Source organism: Branchiostoma belcheri, unplaced genomic scaffold (genome assembly GCF_001625305.1).
Source record: "Branchiostoma belcheri isolate BF01 breed outbred unplaced genomic scaffold, Haploidv18h27 scaffold112, whole genome shotgun sequence".
NCBI classification, from domain to species: Eukaryota; Metazoa; Chordata; class Leptocardii; order Amphioxiformes; family Branchiostomatidae; genus Branchiostoma; species Branchiostoma belcheri.
Genome location: NW_017802514.1, coordinates 160,010 through 186,977, shown reverse-complemented (window position 1 = coordinate 186,977; position 26,968 = coordinate 160,010). Strand labels below are relative to the sequence as shown.

The window sequence follows — 26,968 nt, the reverse complement described above, 5'->3', positions numbered from 1 at the left end:
CAGAAATATAATTTGCATGGAAAACATTAACTTGACATCAAAGATACATACACTCAACATATTCAGTTCATCTATTCCGGGACAATGAAACCATTCACATTAAAACAAAATCACTGGTTGTCATTTACTGTTCATGTGTACATACTAGTACTACATGTGGCTAAAGAAAAGAAAGCAAATCAAGCAACAAACTTTCAACTCCAAACAAATTTCTATCGACTGCAAAATCATTTAATCTAAGCTCAGCTTTCGACGATTTCTCCACACTCTCTCTGCCAGTCCGATCACTTCCACCTTTTGGAATAAGTTCGGCGTCTGTCTCTCCGCGTTTGCCATCGTTTCTCCGCAATCGCCACGTTACTAGTACTAGTTGTTGTTGTTAGTCGAAAAGTGGAAGAGAACGACATCGCCATGTTTTTGTTCTTTGGTGAACACTTGCTTCGCGCGACCGACATACGCCACAGCGAATTCCAACCACGTAAATAAGTTATTTTGTACCAAGATACTGTCTATTTAGTTAACAGCAAAATAATTGTTCGTCAGTTGCCAGTTACTTTCCGTTTTTGGTCGTTTTTGAACATGAAAACGTAGCGAAAACTCTCCTTTGTTTACGGCTTGGGTTTCTCCCCGCGTGGGTTGTCTGCCTTTACCATTATGCCAATGTGGTAGTCAACAGAAAATTTTCTCCTTTCAGACTTATATCTTTTCTAAAATATCCACTACAGTTTTAAATTTACATCTAAAATTACTTGTAGTAATGTATTTGAAATGTTTTCATAATGTAATTACATCATTTGACGCTAATAAAGTTAAATAAAACTCGGTGTATCTACCTCCATAACAGTGGAGTCTTCCTATGACCCCAATTGACCTCCCTCTGCAGCGAACATGCGCCATCTTGGAAAAATACAAAACGCATTTTTCGAGCCAAATTTCTTGAATTATGCCCATGAAAAACGGAAGCTATGCACATATCTACGCATTTCAAGGAATCGAGAAACCAAATATGGATATTCTTAATTTTTTTTGTAAAGATAATTGCCGTAATCTTCGCCGAGCGGCCGAGTCCATTGAAAGCTCCATGCGGCACGCACGGCACTGGTGTTGGGGAAAACGCAGATATCAAAGACACCCGCGACCGCAGAAAATTCGTGTCAAAAGCCAGTTTTCCTTTATTTCATACACATATGGAGTCTAATTTTCAGTTCACATTTTAGTGATGTAGCGATCGGAAAATTATAACGGTCGTAGCCCGAGGTGGGGTGGTGTTACGGCCGTGGTGCTTAGCGGGTTACGGCCAGCCGCGACCGCTATCGGCGGTGTTGACATGCCGGCGGGACCGGAATGGGGTGACCGCTGACCGCGTTGAACAGTGACCGCTATAGACACGATTCTAAATGCTTACGTCAATGGGAAAAATTCAAGGGACCGGCAAAAACTGACCGCTATGGCCGAGTGACCACTATACAAAGGTGACCGCTAGTACAGGTTTGACTGTACATGATATATGTAATGTACAAATGTACATTGTAGTATGTTTTTCAGGGGCCCACTGTAAAGCAGTGCTATGGTGCTGAGATGGGCCACCTTGGGTAAATCTGTAAATCAGAAGCAAGGAAAAAAAAAACGGTCTAGGTAATATTTCTGTGTCCCCTGCAGTTTGTGCACAGCCGTGGCACGGACCTGTCTCTGTCTGACGTCCGCTCCATGGCAGTGGGACAGAAGGACCAGCAGAAGGGACTGTTCACCGTGTGGCAGCAGATCTTCCAGGTCCCCAGACAGAAAAGGTTTGCAAATCTGCTCCAGCTCAAGGCATAACGCTTGGGATGAAACATAGAATTTAATAATTTTTCTGACAGCAAGTCAGGGTCAGGGTAGACCTATGAAGACCCTGATCGAGTGTGTCAGGAAGGACATTGGAGAGTGCGCGGCCTTGCCCGTGTAAATCTGCTGGACAAAGCTGCTTGGATGTGCATTGTGAAGTCTAGCCAAATGCAACCTACCCTGTGTCAGGGACCCCCTGCAACAGTATTATCAAAGCCTCAGATAGTGAGCGAATGTGAGTGAGCGAAGAAGTGCAATGTGGCTTCCACATCCTTCTTTCATGTTTCAATTTCAAGAAAATGCACTTTGATTATGCACCAGATTACACGTTATCAATTAACTGAAGAAAGACGTGAGGTTTTCCCTGAAGAAAATGTCATTCACCTTTTTTATGTCCATTGCCGGTTTTTATTATTCCTCATATGGCAAATGCCATGCTACTTTGTTTTCCCCCAGGAAGAGGTGGAATAACCCTCATGACGTAGCGGCGGGGCAGCAGAGGGCAGGTGAGGACGTGTCTGTCACACAGCCGCACACACCTGCCGGCCGCTTCCAGCACATCTTACACCTCACCTCAGGCAACGGGGAGTACGAGAAAACCTGCCAAGGTAGGTCAAGGTCAACCAACAAGTTGTCATTCCAAACTCCTTAACTCTCGGATGTTTTCAGAGAAAATATGAAGCAATGAATTTCAAACTTTTAATCAAACCACTGCATTGATAGATGGAAAAAACTGTAACAACCCTGAAGAGAAGGGACTTCCTTCAACTATTGGGGACAAAATATGAGCATTTCGGAGTGGGTAAAAGGTTTGTTTTTTTTTGCAAATCAGAAAAAAATGAAGCAGGCAAATCCCTGAACCAAGAAATTAAATTGGTGTGGCCTAATCTGATAAACTTGTCGAGCTTTACTCTTAACTTTGGATTCCACTGACCGCAGTTAGGGACAAACTTCAAAATGAACATCATTATTTCAGTGTGTGTGAAGTATCAGTAATGTCCTGCAGTCCTGATATTGATAATAAACTATTATGAAGACACTTCCTTGCAACTTGAAGTGTTCATCTTTAGATACTATTCTGTCATCATTCTGCAGGTCTCTTTGAGAACTACCTGGAGGCCAAGTTTAAGGACACGTACCTGGATGCCGTCACCATGGGCTGTGATTGGCTGGGCTTCTATGACCTTGTCAACAACATCATCAGCCACATCCAGACCTTCATCCTGATGCGTTACATCCCCTACACGTTTGTGGCCTTCCACATGCTGTTTGCTGGGTCAACGGCGCCCAAGTTGTCCTACCCTAGCAGTCAATATGAGGTATCAATGTTGCTTCTATTTCTTCTTTTTAATTCTGATCAGTACCTCTACACTTTACAACTCATTTTGCATTTGTTTTGAGGTTGGGAGATATGCTCTGAAAAAAATTACTTCTACAACTTCTATAAAACAGCCATCAACCTACAAACTCTCAGTGAAGTAAAAAGAATTTCAAAGCCTAAAATCATCCTTTTCTGAGAGATTGAATATCCTTCTGGTTATGCACATGTACATGTTGCATTAGCATCTCAGACGTTACTACAGGTTAATCCTGTCTTTTTTGTCACAGAACCCACATATTATAGACGAAATGGGTAAATTCGTCTCCCACTGCCTGAAAAGTCAAACCCAACTAAATTAGTGACTCGTACATGTATGTTGTAGAATGTAGTATCACGTAGACTCTCATATCATTATACCTTCCCTTTCTTACATATTGCTTGTATTTGCAATTAGCCCTTGGACATGTATTTGCAATAAACTTTCATTATCTTTGTCTCCCCAGTGCCATCAGAAGATGACGGAGACCCAGAGTCTCCGTGCAGCCCAGCAGGGTGAGATGTCTGCCGTCATCAGGAGCCGTGTGTCCCAGTCTGCCTTCCTACTGGAGCTCCTCCCTGCACTGCTGGACATCATTCAGCCCAGCTTCAGACCTGTAAGGCTAAGTGTAGAGCATTAAACTGCTACCTTAGACAAAAGACCAGACCAGACTATGCTTAGGCCACACCAATTTAATTTGTTGGTTCTCGGATTCGCCTCTTCTTTTTTTTCTGATTTGCAAAAATAAAAAATTTGATTCTGGTCCTGAATCAACTGAAAAATGCTCATGTTTTGCCCCCAACAGTTGAGGAAAGTCCTTTTCTTCCTAGTTGTTACAGTTTTCCCATCTATCATTGCAGTGGTTTGATTAAAAGTTCAAAATTCAATGTTTAAATTTTAACCCAGCCTTTTGTGTTGACTTCATGGCTCATTCCATAGCATTTAAGCCTATAATAGGATGCCTAGACCTGTTTTTATTTTTATTTTTTTTCGCCCCGTCGCTTCATATTTTTTCTGAAAAAATCCGAGAACCAACAAATTAAATTGGTGTGGCCTTAATGTACGAAATGGCTAATAAACAGGTGGATTTGCTAGCCACTAAGTATGTACATGTATTATCTAACATGGGCATACCTGTCCCTGGTGCTGAAGTCATGGTAACATGTCCATACCTGTCCTTGGTGCTGAAGTCATTCTGGAGAAAAGAACAAGAAATAGTCATGCCTTCAACTATCAGAGTTGCCAATCAATGGAGTGTTCAAAAGTTTGTTTTTTCCTAGAACAAACACAGAGTGGAACTCACTGTCACCAAGTACAGTAGTAGGGACATCATTACTAGATAGCTTTAGACAATTGACTTACAGTTAGATGTGAAAAGGTTAGGTATAACAGGTCGCTCAGTGTAATACGTGCCACGTGCCACATGTCTGTAAAACTGGTGTGTTATTTGGAAGAGCAGTTATAGACTTCATATGTCAAATCAAAAGAAAACATACACATACTAACACTTGATGTTCCTCTCCCTCGTGTGACAGGTGAACTCTCAACTGTTCAGTGCGAAGGAGAAACAACAGATGTCAGACCTGATCCACACCATGATCGCCTACAACCTGACATACCAGCAGGAGAGAAGCCCAGAGGGACAGTACCAGTACCTGTTAGAACCGTGAGTACTGTTGTGATGTTGTCAAAACTGTTACATGTATATGTGTTTTTGCCCTGATATCTATAGGAAAATGTCCTTATTTTAAGTTACATATATTTTAAATTTGCTGCTGAGGTTTTGATGCAGGTCTTTGTATTGGTCAAATAGTCCACATCTTAATCTATCTTTTCCTCTTCTTTTAATGCCCACGATCATGATAATGATCATTTAGCCATACTCATTGTCACCTGAGTAAAGTGAGGAAAGTCGCTTTTCCTAATGGCACAAGATGGTTACATGGCAGGATTCGAACCTGGGGACTGTTGGTTCTGAGCTGCATGCTCTGTCGTTACACCACACGACCCCATTTAGTTATATGAGAGACATCTGTCTGTTCTGTCTTAGTCAACCAGTGTAACCAAGGAGGTGAAATCTTCCTTTGCTGATCCATTGTCTTAACACTGTAGGAACATGGAAGAGGCTACACGCTTCAGTGATCAACCACCCAAGAAACAGCTGACATATGCAGCCAAGCAACTCATAGCAAAGGAGGTGGGTGGTTTGGTGTTTTGCTTGCATGCACAGAAAGAAAGAATCTTTTACCAACATTGAAGTTGAAAAACCCAGAATAAAAGTGCAATTTACAGGGAAGATATAAGTATAAAGTTAACAGTTTCCAAAAGACACTGTTAAAGACAGGTGATATTAGAATAGCAATAAACTAGTACTAACTACAACTACATTTTTATTTGACTGCTCTTGACAGTTTTCAGTTTTGTAACCTTGTGGATTTTCTTTCTGTGTCCAGATTGAGGTGGAGAAGATGAGACGGAGTGAGGCCCTGCTGATGAGTAGGAACAGGTGAGTTTTGCTTCTGACAAAATCAAGAAAATGTTTGTTTGTTTGTTTGTTTTTCATAACCAATTAACTGCCTTTAGTAGACATAACATACCAATTTTGTACAGTAGGTACATACTGAGTATAATCAAACTGTAAGGTTTGATCCAAACACACTAGGATTGACCCTAGGCTTGCTCAAGTGCAGTTGGATCTTGAAACTTGGGACCTCTACTTCGTGCCCCAATCAAGATGTCCCTAACTCATCAGCCACATGTAGGTGGGGATATAGGTGTAAAGTACCTTTCCCAAGGATACAACATTGGGCCTGCTTAAGGGATTCAAACGTAGAAGCTTCAGAATCTAAGTCAATAACCCTTACCACAAGACCATGAATTATGAATTTTAAAGAAAATTGTTCTCATGTGAGTCACAGTTGTTTCTGATACCTTGGATCATGCAGGAACGTTCCAACACCTGAAGAGAAGACTCAGGAGACAGGGCAGAAGTCAGATGGTACAGCTGAAGGAGCCGTGCCCAACCACCTGGCCAAGCTGCAACCTAAGAAAATCACTGTAGCGGAGGAGAAGGTAAGGTGTCCTCCTCAGCCTACAGTTTAATTTTGTTTTATTTTTCAATGATATGGAAATGATAATTGGTGTTGTTTAGAATGAGACGGGCATATACATGTAACAAAGATACATCTGGGTTGAAGGTATCTTTTGGGAATATGTTAGAAAAGTAAATAAGTTTATACTAAACCATGTACAATCTTGCATCTGTCTTTCCAGCCTGCGGTGGATTTCTTTGGTCGAGTGATAAAGAAGAAAACCCCTGAGAGGAATAAAGGTGAATATGTAAGAATAGTATTTGAATACAATATGTTCATTTATGAAATCAGTGGCATGTGCCGTAGTATCACCTGAAGAAATTATGATTAACATATCCATTATCATATACAGGCGACTAAAAAGTGAAGATAAAATCAGAGATGTTTCAAAACTACCTGCCTATGATAATCTGTATTCCTCAAGGTATTTGAATTTTGTCTTTCCTTGACCTAACACTTAAAGACTTGTTTACTTTGATTCCAGATGCTTCAAGCAGTAACTCAAGCTCTAGTCAGAAAGTCAGTAGGGAAGGAATGGGCACTGTCTACTACAAGTTCAACGAAGGAGTCTCCAATGCCATTCGTAAAAACATTCCCATACAGGACCTATTGTAGATTTTGCCATTATATGGAACATACATGTATAAATATCAATTACATCAATATACTTTAACTCGGCCTAAGTTATGAGAAACTACAACTTGATTGTAAAGTTAGTGAGTCATTGTGGTTCAAGGATACATTTGTTCATGCACTTGGTTCATGCACTTTTTTCTTTGGTCATTGAGAGCGTCATTGAGTATCTTTGTTCGGTTTGACTTGGAAATCAGATTGTGGTTAAAAAAGATATTTTATACAAATAGTACAGAGAAAAATTGATGGACGGACAGCATATTAGAGAATACATTGCAAGTCAGAATCAGCTCTAATGATAGTGTTAAACTTATGTTGATTTTGGTGATTCATAATAAATACTTGTATCTGTCAAAGAGAAATATGGTTGATATGTTAAAATCTGGGCAACATATTGTTAGAAATTTTACTTCTTTAGTAAAAAGATGGAGTACAATGTACATTTACGTCTACAACTGATACTTGTCTATATAATAAAGTGCCCTCCAAATTTCAAGACCATTTTGTGAAGATATATAGCACATTTTCTACAAGTCCTTGATGGCTTAATGATGCTTATGAGTCCAGTCACCAAGATATGTCATACAAATATTATGAGAACCTTCATATGTCAAGATCCATTTTTCTTCTATGTCTCAGGAATTCTTCTGTACCACCTGTAAGATTCAACAGTAATGCCTGTGACTTATTGCATAGATACTGTTGTTCCAATGCATGACTCAAGAATTGTTTAAGACTTAAGACTTGTCACTTGGTCCAAGCAGATAATTTAACAGCAAATGTTGCTTATTCACTTATTGTAAAATATTATTTACAAGTACTTAAATAAACACAGACTTTCTGTGTGGTGACCATGGATAGGCATTTATATTTCCTCTTACAGTATTAAATATGTGTCTGTGTGTGCATGTGCATGCCTGTGTGTGTGCATTCGTGTGTGTTTGCTTGTGTGTCCATAGTATGAGTTGAGTGACAGCACGTTGGTGGGGGAATTCCCTAGCCATAGACCATAAAAAGGGTCAGGCACAGGTAAGTTAGGTCCCAGCAATTGGCCAGGAGCCAGTAGAAAGTTGGCCAGGTGCAAGTGGGAAAATGCATAGCAACCTATCAGCCAGCAAGAAGGACCCAGTGGGTCAAACGTTGCGTTAGCGTTACTGACGTCAACATTTACATGTAACGTTAGATACACCCAGTAGAATTTTCGGTTTCGCTTGTGCTTTGGGGGGAATATGAACAGGCACTGCATTTTTTGTGTGCCGGACTACCCACTGACAGACGACGCCCAATTAGGCCCCCTGTGTGTTCTTGCTAAGTCGGAAGTGGACGAGTTTGTTTTGCACACAGGAAATATCCGTCAAGTTTGTTCAAATTTCGGCGGGGTTGCAGTCTTCCCGTTTGATCTGATTACCAGCAAACATGGAGCGGTAGTGATGGCGGAAGAACCGCCCGCTCGAGGAACTTTACGGTCCCGCCTGCGGGAGTCGGACGGCGCGGGGTCGGGGCGATGGAGCCTGGACTTGTCGGGGGCAGTACCTCGCCGCGCTCCCCCCGGATCTGGGGGACATCACCGAGCTGGTCGTCCTGGACGTTTCTCGGAACAGATTAGAGTCGTTTCCGGCTAGCACCAGCCAACTCTCGGCCCTTGTAGAGCTGAACGCCGCTCACAACATCCTGGCTCAAGTTCCGCCACAAGTTCACCAGATGTCAATGCTGGCGTGCCTGAACTTATCCTGTAACAGGTGACGTTACCCTTACCGTTAACCTGTGTTTACAAATTAATTTGAGGTATTGGCTCCCGATCAGTCAGCATTCCTGACCGCATATGTAATTGTTGATCTTTTCGGGGGATAAGTAGGAAGGATCACAATGGGTCCGGACCACATGCGGCATGTCATGTGGTTCTGGGCCGATTTTGCTTTGACGAGGAAACCCTTTTGTGTAGACACTTGTCCTCTCATGCCCCCCTCCCCATGGGACGCCTGTTGTCAACAGCTGAGGGCCATTTATTAGTAGGACCAGGAGGCACGCCTGGTTACATACTTCTGTCTTTGTTCCAGAGTTGCTAAAAGACTGATGTTCCCAGGTTAAAAAAAATAACAAAGAATGTCCCAGAAGGTGTTTCAGTCAGTCCAGGAAAAAATAAAAGTAAATTTTTTATGCTTCATTGAATTCATACGAATTTTTAAGAAAGATGTGAAATAAATATATGTCCCCAATATAATTGTTGAAATAGAAAAATTTAAATGTTTCTTTGATGACAAAGCCCACTGAAAAGTCCTAACTGTATCGTCCAGGTGTTGTCAAATTGTTCCCAACCATCCAGGCATGCCTCAAGTCATTATCTAAATCCTACACAGAATGTGGCTGTTTGTGTGCAGAGGTGCCAAGTATTGTTACCTGGAGTGTATGCTAATTCCTGATTTTACCTGGGGGCTCTCTTAGACATAGCAATTATCTGCAGAGTGACTGATCCATTTGGAGATGTCTTTGCATTTGAATGGTTATTTGCACAGTGCAGCTAATTCATTTGACATAGTGACAATAACATTTTGTCTCGTTCTTTGTTACATGACAACAGTGAGATAATACAAAAGACATTACTGATTAGTCACACATTCCACTAATTCAATATCTAGCTCCTACTTTCTCTAGGAATTGACTGCTGTCTTGAAGGAAAGTTTTCTTGTTTTTTTACAGACTGACCAACCTGCCAGATGAAGTAACCCAGCTCGGCTTGCTGCGGAGACTGGTTCTGGACATGAACAAACTGACCGCTCTACCTGAGGACATCAGCCAGGTAAAAATGCAGCTGTATTTAAATGAAAGGTCATCAGTGGAGATAAATGAGATTCTACAGATTTGAAACATGCATACACAAGAGCAAAGTGCTTACCCTCTGCCCCTGCTGAAGTCATGTGATTTGGGCAGGTGTGTGATGTCAAAAATCAGTCAATTGTATATCAGTCTGCTATCTTACAATTTTATTTCTTTATTTCTATTCGTATTGCTTTGCTAGGTAATAGTTCACAGAGTAATCATACACTCACTCACTCACTATCTGTGTTTAGATTATACTGCTGTCGGTTTCCCTGTCCCAGGGGTGGGCAGCAGTCGGCTGTTCAAAATATGTTTTAGAAGTTTATACATAATACTAGTCTACGTACTAGTTTGTAGACTGAATAGTCAGTTGGAGCATATTTCTGCTTTTCCAACAATCATAGGTGTTCTAGTCATATGTAATTCAATGTAGCCAAGGGCCATTAATATTATGGTTTTTGCAAAAAAATTGGAAAAAATTTTTCTCCTTCTCAGCTGTCGTCTCTGGAAGAGTTGAATGTAGGAGGAAACAACCTCAGCTACCTGCCAGAAGGCATCAGTAAGCTGACCAAGCTGAAACGCCTGTGTGCTGACAGTAATGTCCTGACAGCCTTCCCTGTACAGGTTCTACAGGTAACCCAGTCTATAATATAGTCAAACTTGTACAAGTGACCACCTCTACATGAGGACCACCTGGCCAATGTTACTAATATTTAGTCTAGTATAACTTTTTGGTGCCATTCCTTAGATAATCTTTCCCCATACACAAGTATTAACAATAACTAACAATCATGACCATAGTGACCACCTATCCACAAATACATTGTGTGGTCCTTTTTGGCACTTTTACTGTAGTCATCAAGCATTCCCTTTATGTAACCATAAGCACACCATTAGAGGGAGCATGAGTCATGGAATGCTGTATCTTCTTGCTGTGTTTGACTGTGCCCTCTTGGGACATATCTCGGATATGAAACATGTAAATGGTAGATTCAGTGGTAACGTAATATGTTTACCTGTTTTGTAAACAATGGATCTATTGTACTGTATGATAGATTTAGTAAGAGCATAGATTTATCACTTACCTGTAGTGTTAACAGATATACATAGTGAAAAAGGGGAGAAAACAGTTAAAACTGTTTTGTCCCCTTTTTCACTATGTATATCTGTTAACACTACAGGTAAGTGATATTTTACTTTGCCTTTAGTCTTTGATGTAATACTAGTGCAATTTAGTATAACAGCTGCATTTAGCCCATGTGGGCAAGAACATGTGAACAAATATTGTCAATAAATGTGTTCCCAGCTGAGTGGACTTGAAGAGCTTCTGTTGAACCACAACCGCCTGTCAGACCTGACTGACAACCTGGGACAGATGTCAGGGCTCAAAACCCTCCGACTCAACAGGCAGGTTTCCCTCTCTCTCTGTTTTTTTATAACTCTTCATACATTGTAATACATTCTACATAAAGAAAACCATATAGCACAAATACAAAGTTTGTCATATGCATGTGTAACAACAAAATTGAAACATAAAATCAAGAAACAATGGTCTATGATTTAAAAAAATGAATGTTAATCACAAAAGAACAGAAGAGAGAACTTAAATCGAAAGGACAACATTTAGTTTACCCCAAGATTTCTTCCCTCAGGAGTTACCAGTAATACCAGGATGTATAATTTGGAGACATTACATCACACTGAGTATGGCTAAGGTTTATTGCCCATTCCCATTTTCTTGCTATACTTTGTTGTTGTTAATTTTGCATTGAGAAAAGCTGTTTTTATCTATATTTACCCACCTTTATGCCTGTATACAGTAACCGTATCCAGACCCTGCCAGACTCCATCCTACACCTGAGTCAGCTGGAGGAGTTGGATGTACAGAACAACCAGCTGGGTGCCCTACCACTGGGCGTCGGCACCCTGCCTCACCTGGCAACCCTGCACGTCAGTAACAACCCCCTGGTACAGCCGCCCCCCTCTGTGTGTGCGATGGGCATAGAGGCCATCAGGAGGTACCAGGTAAAATACATGTCAACAATCTTTGTGTTGTACAGACGTTGTACTGTATATTCAAGTGCCAGATACACAATGTAGTTAGGCAAGACCTCAGTTTAATACTAATTACTGTTTAATACTAATAATACTAATAGGTAGTCTGCTTGTAGATAACTCAAATTCTGCTGCTGGATAAGATATGGAGATTGCTTCAGGACGTTCCACATTTTCTTCAGCATCACTAGAAGATTAGTGACAGTGAAGAAGACTAAAGGATGTCACACGAACATCTGTAAGAAATCTGTTCATTTTGTAGTAGAGTTTGAATTATCTTAGTCTATGAGTATCATTTACCTGGTGGATGTCTAACCCTCATCATTGTTTTCTGTGCCATCTCAGGATGACCTGGCCAGTGCTACGACTGCTGTTCCCCACAGACTGAAGGTTGTGTTGGTGGGTCCTGCTGGAGGGGGCAAGTCGACCCTGGTCAGGGCTCTCATAGGGGGCAACCACAAGAATGGTGAGCAGTGTGCACTGTAATATTAAGTTTAAGTCTTAGATAACATTCATAGACATTGGATTCCTGTACATGTACTTATAAAGTTATATCTTCATTGTTCCTCTATATGAAGGAAAATCCACCACTTGTATAGGATATTGTGACTCGGTAAATGGTAGATTGTAAGTTTGTGCCACCCCCCCTCTGTCAAAGGATGGTTGTAATGCCCTGTCATAGATGGCTTCTTCAATTTCTCTCGCAAAAAAGTATGGATCTTTGTTCAAGATTTTTATTTTGTCCAATGATGAGACCAAATGTCTGGGTAGCTCTATGTATTAAGTATATGTTGTGAAACTTTAGAAGTGATTAAACCAGGGCATTTGTGAAGTTCAGTGTTGTTATGTGTTGTCCCAGATGTGGTGGCGACCCACTGTGCTGACATCGTGCCCTGGAACAGTGATGATAACGTGGAGTTCTCCCTGTATGACACCAGCGGGAGGGGGGTGTACCAGGCATGGCACTCCTGGATGTTTACTCCTGACGCCCTCTACCTGCTGACCTTCAACTTGTACGACCTTGATCCTGAAAGTTCTCAACAAGGTAACCTTATCCTCTGTTTTATAAAGTCATCTCAATACAATGTATTATCTAGTTCTTCCTTTTCTTCCTTTCAGCATCAAGTAATAACAAGTAAATTAAAAGTAGTCTACTGTTTCTGTCAAAGAAGAAAAGGGTACATGTAGTTAAAAATGAAGTTCTTAAATCTCAAAAACCTCATTTTCCTATGACCATTCTGATGAAGCAATTTACAGGGCAGAAAGGGTATTCTGGACACAGTAAATACATGTAGAACAGTATAACATGGTTTAATTTTGCATTGATGACAACTCTTTCTCAGCTTTACTTCCATTTAACATTGTTGTCACATCCATGCTGCGGACCGACTTTGCCATGTACGTTTACATGTATTTTAGTGCGTACTCTCTTAGAAGATAACTTCCTTTCTTAACAGATGTGGAATACTGGCTGGACTTCCTGAATGCGAAAGTCCCGGGGGCACCAGTGTGCATGGTGGGGACACACACAGACGAGTTCACGGCAGCACTGCGAGCCAAGAAGGTGGCGCGGAAGTGTAAGGACCTGTCTGAGATGGCACAGAAGTGGGCCCAGGACAGGATACAGGACATCCAGGCAGAATGTCAAGTGATCCAAGGTACGGGAGAGTGTGAAGGATCTTGAAATTTTCTAACACAGTCAAAAAAAATGACTCTGATCCACTGATCCTCAGTTAGCAACCAGACATGTCACAAATGGCATAGAGATTACTTGCCTATAACATGATATTGTTGTCCTTGCATAATATTAACGCAGTTAGTGCAAGTGGTGAGATAGTCCAATGTACCTAATGGAAAATCTCAATCAGCAGGATTAAGGTTAGCCTACCAGAGCTCTAGCCAGCTTGAAATTTAGCACCAAAGGCGCTTTGGGGGTCCGAAATTTTGGATTTTCAAGCCTTAAGAAAATGAAATTTCCCACATTTTGAAAGGCAGATCATGGTGTTGAGAGTGGTTGTTGGTATGAATGAATGAATGAATGGTTTTATTCAAATTTAAAATCACTGGCAGCCACATGGCTGAATTGCTGATTCTATTACAGACGTACAATTCATGATAAAAGAAAAAGACCAGTATTAATACGTTAACATTGTAAAATTTCATTCAAGCCTTATTTTTCACAGTCAGTGCCGGTCTTGATTTCAAATCTCCACAATTTAAAAACATTTAAGAGATGCGTCGTCGACTTAGCTAGGTAAAAACGTAATTTAAGGCACTACGTAGAAATAAAATTAGCGTTATGTTTGAAAATATATGGGTCGACTCAAACAGTCCTTCACACAAAGTCGTAACTTCTGAGATTGGTAGCCAGATGTTTTCATATTTTCACTTAAGATTTTTGTTAATTTTGTCTGTCAAGGTTGACAGATTGGTTTAAAAAATTCTGTCACATGCCACAAAGTTCTGATAATTGACGGGAAAAACTGTTGCTGGCTAGAGCCCTGTAGCCTACATGTATACAGTATATTATTATATATATATATACCGTAGACATTGTGCAGATATGATCACTGGTACAGGTTTGGCTGTAGTATCAAACTCTTGTCTGACAGGAGCACTAGCCATCAAGGAGAGCACCAGTAAGGAACCTGTCCACCCCCTCAGTGGAGTGGGACTGTCTGCCCTGCAGAGGAGACTCAAACATCTACTGAAACTGAAGGAGACAAGAATACAGGTTGGACTCTCTGAAATACTTCTAAGCTATTTTGTACATGTACATCAATAATTCAATATGGATTAATTTACTTAAGAGCATCCTGTACCATTTTCCTGTTATCCGAGCATCAATCCATGTTATTAATTACTTGCTGATGTCATCTATGATGTCATGATTCTTACTGAGTGAATACTGACTTTGACAGCATAATTCTTTGAGGTTTTGCTTCATAGCAAAGATTTATAATCGTATCTTGGAACATTAAAAAAAAAAAAAGAAGATAGTGTCTTTCTGCTGATTTTCATGAATCTTGGGTGGAAATCTTTTGATCTGTTGCATTTTAAAGACAATAGAAAAGTCATCACCAGCAAAGTATCTAAAACACATATGTTCAGTTATGTATTCCTGGCTCCTCTGGCTGACAATGACCCTGTTGTTTCCTGTCCTGTAGGTTTGGGAGGAGGTAGTCCCCGTGTCTGCCACCACCATGTCAGGCATCCCTGACCTGCGAGCCTGCCTGGTGACGGCAGCCAGTAACTCCACGGCGTTCCCCTCGCGACCCCGCATGACCTCTGTGCCCCTGTCATGGCTGACGCTGGAGAAGCTCCTGCAGCAGCAGCCAGACTTCTGGATGAGGAGGGAGGACTGCGGCCGGCTGGCCGTACAGGCCGGGGTACCTGCTGACCAGGTGCCACAGGTCAGTACTGTCGATGTAACACACCAGCTTTGCAGGCACATGTTGCAGCTAGCTATATTACACCAAACAACATGTAACACTCAGCCTGTGCACATCAAACTCTAAGAGTTGTTTAAAGCTGTCTAGTGATGATGCCTTTACTGAACTTGGAGGCAGCGAGTTCCACTCTGCAATAGTTCTAGGCAAAAATACCTAATTCTGTAGTTGATAACTCTTATCATCATTAGCATGACCATTTCTTGATCTTTGCTGAGCTTGTAGTAGATACTAAGTGTGTAGTTGGTACATCCACCAGTTTATTAGTCATGTCAAGTGCTAAATTTCCTCAGCCACTTGAACCACAGCAGTTGCCCAGAAGCTTCTGTCTCTCTTGTAAACTGTGTCCCCAAATCAATAACTGCTTCCTTTATCCCATGGACCGAAGCATTACAAATCCTATCTGTAGTGACCACCTGTCTACTGTGACCGTTTTCCTCAAGTCCCTAACTGGTCAAAAGAGACAGGTTTGACTGGATCTTGTCACACAGCACTAGCACATTGAAATTTTCTTCACACGCTGTCCACACAGGTGTTAGAACACCTGCAGGCGGTGGGTTCTATCGTGATGATCACCCCGTACCACGGGGAGGAGAAGGTTGCGCCCAACCCCGGCCGGCTGCTGGCGTTTCTCTGTACGCTGGTGAACCACGACACGGAGGCCTGGCTGAAGGAGGAGAGCGCTCGCTTCCAGAACTTCTCCAAGGTGCAGTACCTGGAGGCACGGAGCGACCTGCTACAGCACGGGGTCATGAGTCACAGGTGATTACGTTAAGCTTGTTATGTTTACCTTCGCAGAAGGAACTGGTGGTTACCTTCGCAGAAGGAAAACATATTGTTTTGCTCAGTTTTCTCTTTTCTAAACACATAAGGTCAATGACCTGGACCAGATGTCTGTCACCATGGTAACGGATGGTGTTGAGTTACATTTTTATGTAGCAGAGTAGAGTTGGAGAGCCTGATCACCATACATGAATGAGACTCAGTGTATTAGGCTTTGAGGAAGAATAAGCAGTGTAGTAGTTTGTTGGGCTAGACCAGGTGAAGGTAAACATGCTTTGCAAATGTTACCTTTCTATAGTGCAGTACTTAAGTTACATTCAGAAGCATCCCAAAGCCTCATTAGGTAAAACAAAAGAACTTCTTCAACTTGTTACATTGATTTGAGATATGCAAAAGACACCTTAATGTTTATGGTAATTTTTCCTTAAGGGGAAAATGTGGGACTATGCACAATGTACTTGATTTCTTTATGCATCAGTGTGTTGTGATGAATTTCATTGCTTATGTTACATGTCTCTTCCCAGCATGCTGTGTGCCCTGACCGCCAAGTACACCCGTACGACCCAGGACCAGGTCAACGCCCTGGAGCTGCTGCGAGGACTGGGGCTGAGCTACTCTGTCAGGAAAACTCCACAGAGGAAGGACCAGAACTCCAACCACAAGAACAGTGGTAAGTAAATAAGTGGTGGGTCAATACTTATAAAAGTTGTTTAAAGCTATCTATGATGCCTACCTACTACATGTACGTGTACCTACCTAGTTCTTTGACCTGGTCAGGTCATTGGTGGAACAAGATAAACAACAAGATGGTTGTTTGCCCTCAGACATGTCTCTCTGATGCAGCAGTCAGTCTTTTTAATTTGCCCCTGATATTCTTACATGATATGGTACTTGAAACAGAACATTTTTATACCACCAAGCATTTTATTCAGCCAATGTTTTGGTGACCATCTGTCACCTGCCTCAGGGAAATTCTAACTGGTTCACATTGCACAGCTGATATATCCAGTTCCTAACCATAAAGTGAATCTATTCAAAAGACATGTAGAATTATGTATAGTTCTAAAACTGGTTCCTGTATTTCCCAGGCAATGACTGGCAGCACTGTTTCCCCGTGTACTGTCGGGACTCGCTGCCCTCGGAGGTCGGCATGCGCTGGGTGCCGCTCCCACCTGTCAACACGGACCAGCTGGAGCTGGGCTGTCACCTGCCCTTCTGCCCACCTGGGCTCTTCTCTCACCTGCGCGTGGCGGCCTACAGACACCTGGGCACCGAGCGGGTGGACTGGCAGACAGGTGTGCTGACACAGGTGGCAGACAGGTCACTCATACTGCAGGTGAGACACCTGTGTTATCATATGTAAACAGGGCAGCTGTCACTAGATCACACATGCTGTATATTATGTATATTATATATAGTTTATGGATATGGCAGCTGTTGTTTCTTTCTGGAAAACAATACTGATTTGAAGTGTCTGTATGTTTTACCAGTAATGTACTAACTGGTGTAAATTGTACAAAGTACAAGGGCTCATGTTTCTAATGAATGAATGAATGAATGATTTAATAGCAAGTTCACAGTCACAGGCTGAATTACATACTACAAATGTTTAAAGAGAGTTTTAATTTCGAAATTGCTTCAAGACTTCAATGTATCCATTTCTGCTTCACTACACATGCTACATTTGATTGTTGAGGGTACTTAAAATGCAGGTATTCTTGAAACATTTCTTCTTGTCAAAATTCAATACAAACATGTGTCTCCTGTTTACCTGCAGAAAAGCAACACCAAAGATGGAAGCCATATCACAGTAGCAAGCCGTGCGTGTGTGGAGGGGACATCCTCCCTGTGGCAGGTGGTGTTACCTGTAGCAGACATCCTGTCCCAGGTGCTGCAGTGCTGGCCGGGCCTCAGACATCACCTGTATGTCACCTGCGCTCACTGTCTCCGCAAGGGGGTCTCCAACCCACACAGGTGTGTTATAGTCTTCTCAAGTCTAGGCGAAGGTGAAAGTCCTTCAATGAAGCATAGCTTAAGGCACTGTTTGAACAATCCTGTTCTTACCACAATCTCACAATTTCAAAACAACTGACCTGTGTTCATAGAAAAGAGGCAGAGAGCCGTTTTTGCAGTGTCTTGCATTGCATTACTACACTGTCAGTTGTTTCAAACATTCATTACAAACATTCAACCAAATGATTTATAGTAATTGTTCAAGGAGTGTTTAGTGAAGGTGTCTCTTTGTTTTTTCCAGGTTCTCTGGGCTGTTGCTGCTGACTCCTCCCCCTAAGATCACACTACTGGACTGTCCCTCTACACAGGGGGCACAGACTGTCCAGGCACAGCTGGTCTATCCTCCACATAGGGACCCAGGTAAGAGCAGCACTGTTACATAGTCCTTTTGAGACTGTTGAGGTAGTGGATTGTTAATCCACCATGTATTGAGAACGATATTGGAAGGTAGCACCCATCCCTCTCCTTCACTGGATACCACTGTGGTGGCTATAGCAAAAGTTAGTGGGGAGAGGATTGTATGAGACAATGTTGTTAGTAAACATACATGTCTTTCTTTTGTCAGACCAAAAGATGGACTCCGTTCTGGAGGTGGTTGCCTCCAAACTGGAGCTGCGAGACTGGCGCAGGTTGGGTCGTGTGTTCGGACTGACGGACGCAGAGCTGGACGACATCAGGTACGACTTCTCGGATGTCCAGGAACAGAAGTACCAGCTCCTGTGGACGTGGAGGAGGCGGCGGCGGAGCACCGCCACGGCGAAAAGACTGGTGTCCGCCCTGAAGGAGGTAGAACTCCACGATCTGGCCAACGCTGTCAGGGAAACCCTGGGATACAAACCAGCCAATCAGACAGCTAGCTAACCTGTCAGTCACCACAACCAGCCAATCAAACAGCTAGCTATCCTGTCAATCACATCAACCAGCCAATCATATATCAGGCAAACCCTGGAACACAAACCAGCCAATCAAACAGTTAGCTAACCTGTCAGTCACAACAACTAGCCAATCAAACATCCAGCTAACCTGTCAATCAGAACAACCATGTCTACCTTATTAGGAAGGTGAAATCATTCCTGGGCGCTGGACATATCAGCAAAGCTTGCAAACGTTCCAAATATCAGTTAATTTTGTAGAAACTTAATTTAAAGGACATGATCAAGTACATTTTTTCCCTTGGTGCTGCTAAGTTTGAAAGATATGTTGGATATCAGGGTCATATCTAGAGGCTGCACAAAATCAAGGTTACACATCCTCAATATAGCAAGGTAACATTCTCAAAGGAAGCACTAGATCTAGTATGATATCCATCTTGGCAGTCATGTTGCTTTCTCTCCCACTGCCAACAGTAATTGTTTATGTCCCTCAAAAAACGGAGACAACTAAAACCCATACTCGGGCTGTGGTTCTTAATGTTTACAATCAGAGTCATTGAGCTGCTAGTTGTAGGGATTCCCAACTCTCTATGGTAATACATGTATATTGATTTCTGAATTGTCTCACACAGTACATGAAGGTGTGAAGTAGCTAGAGGCGTGAGCCACAAATTAGTGGGCATGTTATAACTTTTAGTAGACTGTAAATGCAGCTGGCTTGTACAATAGATGCTGGTGGCAAGGAGTCAGTGTGTGCCTTAGTTTTGTCCTATAGAATAAATTTTGTCTTGTAGAAGTGTTAAATAGGAGGGAAGACCATGAGTGAAGGCAAGGAACAGAAAGTAAAATGTGTGCCTTGTTCAGAAGAGCCTGTAGTCCTGTGGCTTGTTTGTTGTCTTAACACTAACAGCAATGTGACTTTTACATGTGGAAAATCCGGAAAGTATGTTCTGCTGGGATAAGTACTAAAAGTTATTTGACATACACGTAACATCCTATGGTGGTGCTTTAAGTTTAAGGTCTATCTAACTAGCTGCTGACTAGTAAAATTATTAGATACATTTTGTTTTAGCATGAAAGGAAAGCCATTATCCATAGCATTGACAGTGTGGTGCATATGAGAACAAGATGTTTTGCAACGTTTTTCTAGGATTACAGAAATTGGTAGCAACATGTGCAAAAGATGCAAGAGGAGCAATATTTTTGTTTTTATAACTTATGTTCTAGATTTTGGTTTAAGCAACAAAAAGGTGCTGTCAATGTTATACACAGTGGTCAGTACCATTCCAGGTAAATCAAGAGAGAAAATTTTACCAATGAATACTAGTAAGCAACCTATAGCAATAAGGAGTTAGCCATGCACAGTCACCTGTCTTACAACACAGGGCAAACCACCAAAGTGTCTATTATAGCAAGTATTTCTGCTAGAAAGATCAAACCATGAAGGGCTAAGTTTTACATTGTACATGTGTAATACTGTTTAGCGAGGAATAATGAATGTCATGAATATTGTTAAAGCTTCTCAGTGTAGAGGTACATTTATCCATTTCTTGTTGCTTTTTATTTCTCATTTTTAATATGGAGACATTGAGGTGGAAGCGATTTTATTTTTGGTGTGCTGCTGTATTAAGGTATGCTGCTGAAACTGGTTATATGGTGTGTTCTGCAAATCACCACAGTTGCCTCTACTGAGGGTTTTCTTTTGTTTTTTTTATGGTGCATAGAATCTCAGCTATAAGCAGAGGAAGCATTCAATGTTTCTGACCAAGCTGAACTCATGTATATTTGAAATACATGTACAAATGTAAATGTAGTAGGGAACAAAAGTTACAAAATGCATTCCTTCAAAACTAGCCAGGATGTAATAAGATTTACATCCTATTTTTGCTGTGTTAGCTTTTGCAACAGCCTGGCAATGTGTATGCATCTCTTCTGTTTTACTTCAACAATTGCGTTCCATCAAAAAAAAGGAACGTATAGTCAACAGATTTGCGCTTAGGCATGTTGTCATTGTTAGATACAATATCTCCGCTTTGTTCTAAGTACATGTACATATACTAGTAGTTTATGGTGACATATCCTAATCATGACTTGGTTATTATGTTACATGATACCATATCAAGTGGAAACCTACACATGATATAGACTATAGCAAATTAAAGGACATTACAGCAATGTTTAGTAAAGAGTTGAAGTGATTGTAGAACCTTACATGGATGCAATTTACTGTTCTAGTCTTCTCAATAATCATTGGCGTTGACTTACAGCAAAGATAGTCTGATGGGTAACAGTGCTTTGGGTTCTATGGTAAAAACTGTGGGTAGGTTTTTCTGAGAATATTGTTTTACTTGTCTTCATGACGGATATACTTCTGTGATCAGCAGAAGTTGTGAGTTGTAAATAGGGCTAGCTGAGTTCTGTTGAATGTTGTGCAAAATCATGTTGAAGACAGACTGCTGTGATGAGAAGTTTCTGTAGAGAATTTTTCCTTTTTCCCAGGGAAATAAACCTTTTCTCAAATCAGTTTCCTGGCTGCATGGGCTTCAATTCCTTAGGTATAAAATTAAATGTAAGTTCTTCTACAAAACACAATTTAAGCAATGGCTAACATTTGTAAACTCAGTGTTATTGTAAGGATGTGGTACAGGCTTACATGTATAGGTTGATCAACTGGGACATGACAATAGCAGCTACTGTAAGTAACTGTTATAACCTTGAACAGAAATTGGTGGCATGTCCAAATTTGGGCAGTGCAATAGGAATCAATCAAACAAAATATAACAGCTCAACCAGTAAATTTTATAACTTTTGAATGATAAATGGATATTCAATACAAAAGCTGTAGCCATTCCAAGTGTAGAGACAGCAACAGATGAAAACCTTTGTTTTCAATGACTCAGAAGCTGTCTGTTCTCTCGTTACATTCCTTTGACTAGACAAATGTTTGCTGTTGCCCCATGCACTCATCACAGTTTCCTGTTGTTTCACATCACAGTAGCAACAGTACAGATTACTACAGAAGGGCAGTCTAATGAGACACAGACAGACTTTAATACAAAAGCAGTTTATTCAGACTTACAAAAATAAACTTGCTACTGATTCAACCAAATACATGTACTACATATATGGCTTGAAAATTGGTTAGCTCTGTATGGAGGTTAATTCTTGAGTGCCCTGAGAGTGACAAGTATTTCTTGTTACTGATTATACACACTGACAAAGTTTACATCACATTGGCACTGCACATCACATTGGTACTGCATTGAGAGATGAATTGCACCAAACCCACAATCAATCATTAGAAATATTGGCACGTTGTTTATATCATTTATCTATAGTATCTGTCGATGAAGGTTAGACATCCATATTATGAGATACACAAGAAAACGATTACTGTAGAAAAAAATGGATAGATTTTGAAATCTATCCAGTTGCTTGAGTAACTGTTTTCTGGAATTTTACTAATACATTGTAGCACCAAGATAAATGGACGTCCACAATTTACTATGTTCCATGCAAACTGGACATATTTTTACACATGTATATAGCTTTAAAAATGTTCATGTGCGGTACATTGTAATGGTAGCCCGTTTAGATGATTACCTCTGCATTACACAGACTTCATATTGCACCCACTCCTACATCAAAACATCAGCTATGTTCTCTTCTGTTCAAGAACTTTTAGGGTGATTTTCTGGACAAATCATGCATACCATTGAATGAGACTACTCGTACATACATATGTATACCTAAAGACACACAACACAGGTATTTACCACAAAATATTCAGGATAACACAAGTAAGTGTTTCTAATATCACAGAAATTGTCAGATAGTTTTAGATACGATAGTCCATAGACACAAGCCCTTTGTTATAACTCTGTATGCGACTGTTTGGGACCAGAAAACTCCTCCACAGTGATGACACCATTATTGTCCTTGTCTTCTTCCTTGAAGACTTTTTTGATAAAGTCTTTTTCCTCAGCTTTCTCCAGCCCCATCCTGCCTGTCAGGTAAGATGTGACCTAAGTAAAAAATATTGTTTATTTGCTCGTTGCTTATTTTATCAGACTAGTCTAGGCAGCAAGAGCACAAACACTTCGAGTGCAAATCTCTACCAATGCAACATAGTAAAATACTCCTGTCCAGATCATATATGTACATGTACAGTGCAGTGCACCATCTAATAAAGATCCTAAAAGACTTGCCAAGAACCTGGGAGCTTTCTCAATACAACTTGTTAAATCATATTTGCCACAAGTTGGAACCATGTAAATGTTATGTTCTAACCTCTTCCTTGGTCAGCTGATTGTCGTTGTTCTTGTCGATGATTTTGAAGACATTAGGAACTGGCGGCGGAGCCTCAATGTCGATCAGGTCCACCTCTACTATAGTTTTCATTCCATCTTCAGATATGACACAAAAACGTAAGTATACATGTACATCTATGGGACTACATAACATACACATGTTATAACATACACATGACAATTAATTCAATTGTTAACATATTGACACAGCAAGTGATCTAATTCCACGGAATTTGAGTACAGTACAGGAAACCACCTTTAGGCATAATACACCTGAGTTTTGTACAGTAAGTACAAGCTGCATAAGACCATGTAGCCAATACCAAACCCAATCCCTTTATCTGTAAAGTCATTAATTACCTAATACTACAGTACCGTTCGCGTTATAGTTACCCTAACGGCCGTTACTAACGCGTTTTTTTTCCGTTACTTTTCCGTTACTTTTCCGTAAGTTTTCCGTAACTTTCGCGTAAGTTTTCCGTTACTTTTCCGTTACTTTTCCGTTAGACTTCTGCATTCATATGCAGGCCGCGGTAACATCACAGAATAATGGGAGGAGTACTAATTTACCTCATGCGGGGCGGGAAATTACCGATACACACCGCTGGAACAGCGGAAGGAACGTTGATCTAGCCTGCATTTTACTATATTGTAACGTTTAAAACGTTTTACGATCACCGGCGCAATTCAATTAGATAGACATTTTCTTTTGTCACTGTTGCCCAGGCAAGCGTTTCTATAGTTTGTCAACTTTGGTTTGCTGTTTTTCTCTGTTAACTTATTTTACCACCGAATAAGCAAACCTACAATGTAGATGATCTGAAGTTATAAATGCCCCGGTCCGCCGTACATAATAGGCGGCGGGCGTGAGGTAACGTTAGGGATGTGCAAAAACATCGTGGAAAATTCCTATAACACTCGAAAAAAGGCAGCATATTTTACACGTGCCCACCAACATTTTTATGGCTAATTATTGACCAGTTTTGGGGAGTTTTGTTATGTCCTTGGAGTTTTGTTTAGAGTGGGACGGAAAGCCGTGCCGCCACTCCGACTCCATGCACTTCCGTGTTACATTACGTTGTATGTGACCAACAAAATTACGCCAAAGGCACCACAAATCCACATGTACATATATTTTTTTCCCGAAAATTCTTTTGAGTACGCATTTCGTCACTAGGATGTTGCTAATTAGTCGTAGAAATAAGGTAGAAACCAGCGTAAATGTGGCTCTCTCGAGATCATTTCGCGCGGGGAAGGGCGCCCCAGCATGCAACGGGCTTCGTTCTAGCCAATCACAGCGCAGGTCATCTAAGGTGAACCAATCAGAGCGTAGCTACTTGCATATTATAATGAGTATGCTGCAGCGGCCAGGGCGACCGGCCCTGAGTGCGCGGGAAATGTGTTTTGCAACTATATTTTTACGGGGATTTTCTGACGTTTGACGCTGACTTTGGCACGATATGATCGCACTACCATGTACACGCTACCGTAGGCGGCAAATGAGTGGTCATTTTTATATAATCGTCGAGAAATTTTGGCGTTATGCACCCGGAAGTGAGCCGATCTCAGTTTGCGTTCCCTCGATTTTTGACAGTTTCCCCCCTCAAAATAAGAAACGAAACTACCGCTATTAAATAGAACCATGTATTACAATTATCATTTCCACATGATAGATCTATTATATATTCCTTTATTACCTATGATATCATCATGGTTGTGGAAAGTCCTCAGCTGGCGAACCGAGTCCTTGCGCCGGGAGTGACGGTACATTTTACCGTGAGTATTAAAGCCGCTAGTACTAGTAAGCCGCGCGCCTTACAAAAATTATAATAATTTTTCTTTTGTGTCAAAAACCGCCGTGAATTTAAGGCATGAGTTACCGATTTATATTTCTTCTACGGCAGATATTTCTTGTTTCGTCACGTCCCATGACGTCCTGTGAGAGCGGTAGGCCGCCGCTGGTACAAAATGTACAAGACATCGTCTGCCCACTGCTACACTTTGTTGACATACATTGTATTACACAACGTAATTTTCCGCTAGAAATAACTATAGAATAGCATTAAAAGATAGCACAATTCGCTTCACACAGTCGACACATGGATAAACCACAAAGTTATTTTACGAATCACATGTCCACTTGCCTCTGGTGCTGTTATTTTTCAAGGGGCAACATCGCAACACATTAGCGGACGCCCCAGGAGGTGGCAAATTGCTATTGTCTTGTCGGCGCGCAAAACAAACATGAAATCCGACCCTATCACATTAACGCAAACGGTAACGCGTTAGAAATAATTTCTGACGATTTTCTAACCATTTTCTGACGAAAATCTAACCAAATACTGACGATTTTCTAACCATTTTCTGACGAAAAAATAACTCGTTAGTAACGGGGTACCCGGTTAACTATAACGCGAACGGTACTGTACAATACATGCAATACTGGACTGTAGCTGTTTACAATTAAATTGTTGGTGCATGGGTGAATGCCCTACCTTCTCCAGGCATCTCTACCTGTCTGACTTCTCCTATGCACATGTTGTTCACGGCGTCTTCCCATTCCTTGGACGCCTTCCCCCACCCCACCACGAACGACATTGGTTCTCCCCTGTCACGGCTGGAAGGGACAGGGCATTTAAATGTCACTTTTGACAGACTGGTGACAGACTTCTTTTTCGGTTCTACTTTTACTACATGTACAATCTGAATATGTGCTCAGATGTTACTTTACGTGGTTATAGACTAGGCCAATGGAGGAGACAAACAAAAATGTGTGCTGAGGTTCATCACAACAATAATTTGTGTAAATCAGTGTTATGAACGCCAGATAATCTTGTTACCAGGCGCAGGCCAAGGAAATTCTGTCTCAGCCCACTGAAATGCCTGTCTGCAGGCAGGCAAAATCGTTAGGGAGGACTAAGTTGGGCAGACGGAGATATAAATAGAACTTTGTAAATTGCCTGATAAATTGCCAAGGAATTCGAGTTAACACCCTTGGGAGAGACTGGGGACGAGGCTACAACCGTCTATGCATGTCATTGCCGCAGCTTGAGACCGTTATCTCTGTAATATTTTATACACAAAGTCCCGGATTATGCACTGTTACTCCGGTGTACAGACAGAAAACGTTTATCAATTGGTAGTCAGTAGTTCCTAGAGCACCTTGAGTCTATCTTCTCCCCGGTAGACATCATCCTGTTGTAGTGAAAGACGACTTTATCGTGGGCACCGACGCGCCGGTCGCAACGCCTCGGCATTTTCAGGGTCTGGACCTTCGCGCCGCTTGCCATCTTCTTTAGCCGCTCCGAGTCCCACTTGATCTCCCCTGCCATGGAGGAACCTACAAGCAACAGGAGGAAGGCCAGGACGGAGGGTCTGAGGACATGTTGTGACCGTGGGCTCGCCATCTTCCACGTTTGCAGCGGATGGAACCGGAAGTGTCCGATTTCAAGTTGGGTAAACTTGGGCCAGATGATTGGGGTCAAAGGAGGTCAAGCTACACCAATCCGGCAATGCCCTTGTGCATTGCAGGGGATGTATGTTTATAGAGTTGTAATAACTTCACGAAAGGGTCATCGTACAACTCGGGGAACTTGATGAACTATTTTCTATATATCAAAGATACTAGTAACGGTCTTTAAGCGACATCTAGCGGGATAAAGCTGCAGTGCACATGAGTAATTATTACTAGGACTTTACTCACACATGAGGGTTCGTAAGTCAAGTTAATCGCTCAACCGAGAGAGAGAGAGAGAGAGAGAG

The 26,968-nt window shown here is 41.5% G+C and overlaps 3 protein-coding genes across 3 annotated transcripts in view; 2 read left to right on the top strand and 1 right to left on the bottom strand.

Annotated features, from left to right (window-relative positions):
• Positions 1–7,054, top strand: part of LOC109462001 (chromosome transmission fidelity protein 18 homolog) — an 88,750-nt gene extending 81,696 nt beyond the window's left edge. Inside the window, 10 exon segments of the mRNA XM_019758488.1 lie at positions 1,660–1,787; positions 2,281–2,432; positions 2,920–3,143; positions 3,649–3,798; positions 4,718–4,848; positions 5,295–5,379; positions 5,636–5,688; positions 6,128–6,254; positions 6,456–6,513; positions 6,759–7,054. Coding sequence (XP_019614047.1) covers positions 1,660–1,787; positions 2,281–2,432; positions 2,920–3,143; positions 3,649–3,798; positions 4,718–4,848; positions 5,295–5,379; positions 5,636–5,688; positions 6,128–6,254; positions 6,456–6,513; positions 6,759–6,889 — 1,239 coding nt within the window. The 3' untranslated portion in view covers positions 6,890–7,054.
• Positions 7,055–8,198: 1,144 nt separating this feature from the next.
• On the top strand, positions 8,199–22,636 carry LOC109461853 (malignant fibrous histiocytoma-amplified sequence 1 homolog). The gene is given in 17 exon segments (XM_019758326.1): positions 8,199–8,430; positions 8,432–8,646; positions 9,605–9,704; positions 10,220–10,357; positions 11,031–11,131; positions 11,545–11,749; positions 12,125–12,245; positions 12,639–12,824; positions 13,237–13,437; positions 14,392–14,513; positions 14,947–15,192; positions 15,761–15,990; positions 16,536–16,681; positions 17,100–17,347; positions 17,789–17,985; positions 18,266–18,384; positions 18,590–22,636. Coding segments are annotated over 17 exon segments (2,964 nt in total). The 5' UTR covers positions 8,199–8,337; the 3' UTR covers positions 18,886–22,636.
• LOC109461864 (FK506-binding protein 2-like) lies at positions 21,945–26,680 on the bottom strand. The gene is made up of 4 exons (XM_019758336.1): positions 26,369–26,680; positions 25,702–25,823; positions 23,187–23,302; positions 21,945–22,921 (listed from the first exon to the last, which is right to left on the bottom strand). Exons 1-4 carry the CDS (start codon positions 26,611–26,613, stop codon positions 22,769–22,771), a joined length of 636 nt encoding a protein of 211 aa, XP_019613895.1. The 5' UTR covers positions 26,614–26,680; the 3' UTR covers positions 21,945–22,768.
• Between the last annotated feature and the right edge of the window lie 288 nt (positions 26,681–26,968).

What these genes read in the sequence shown, in the direction of transcription:
- LOC109461864 (XM_019758336.1), bottom strand. Translation starts at nt 26,613, where the DNA reads ATGGCGAGCCCACGGTCACAACATGTCCTCAGACCCTCCGTCCTGGCC. An exon ending in GGGGAGAAGATAGACTCAAG is followed by an intron (nt 25,824 to 26,368) that starts GTGCTCTAGGAA and finishes TGTCCCTTCCAG; the next exon opens with CCGTGACAGGGGAGAACCAA. An exon ending in ATCAGCTGACCAAGGAAGAG is followed by an intron (nt 22,922 to 23,186) that starts GTTAGAACATAA and finishes TTTTTTACTTAG; the next exon opens with GTCACATCTTACCTGACAGG.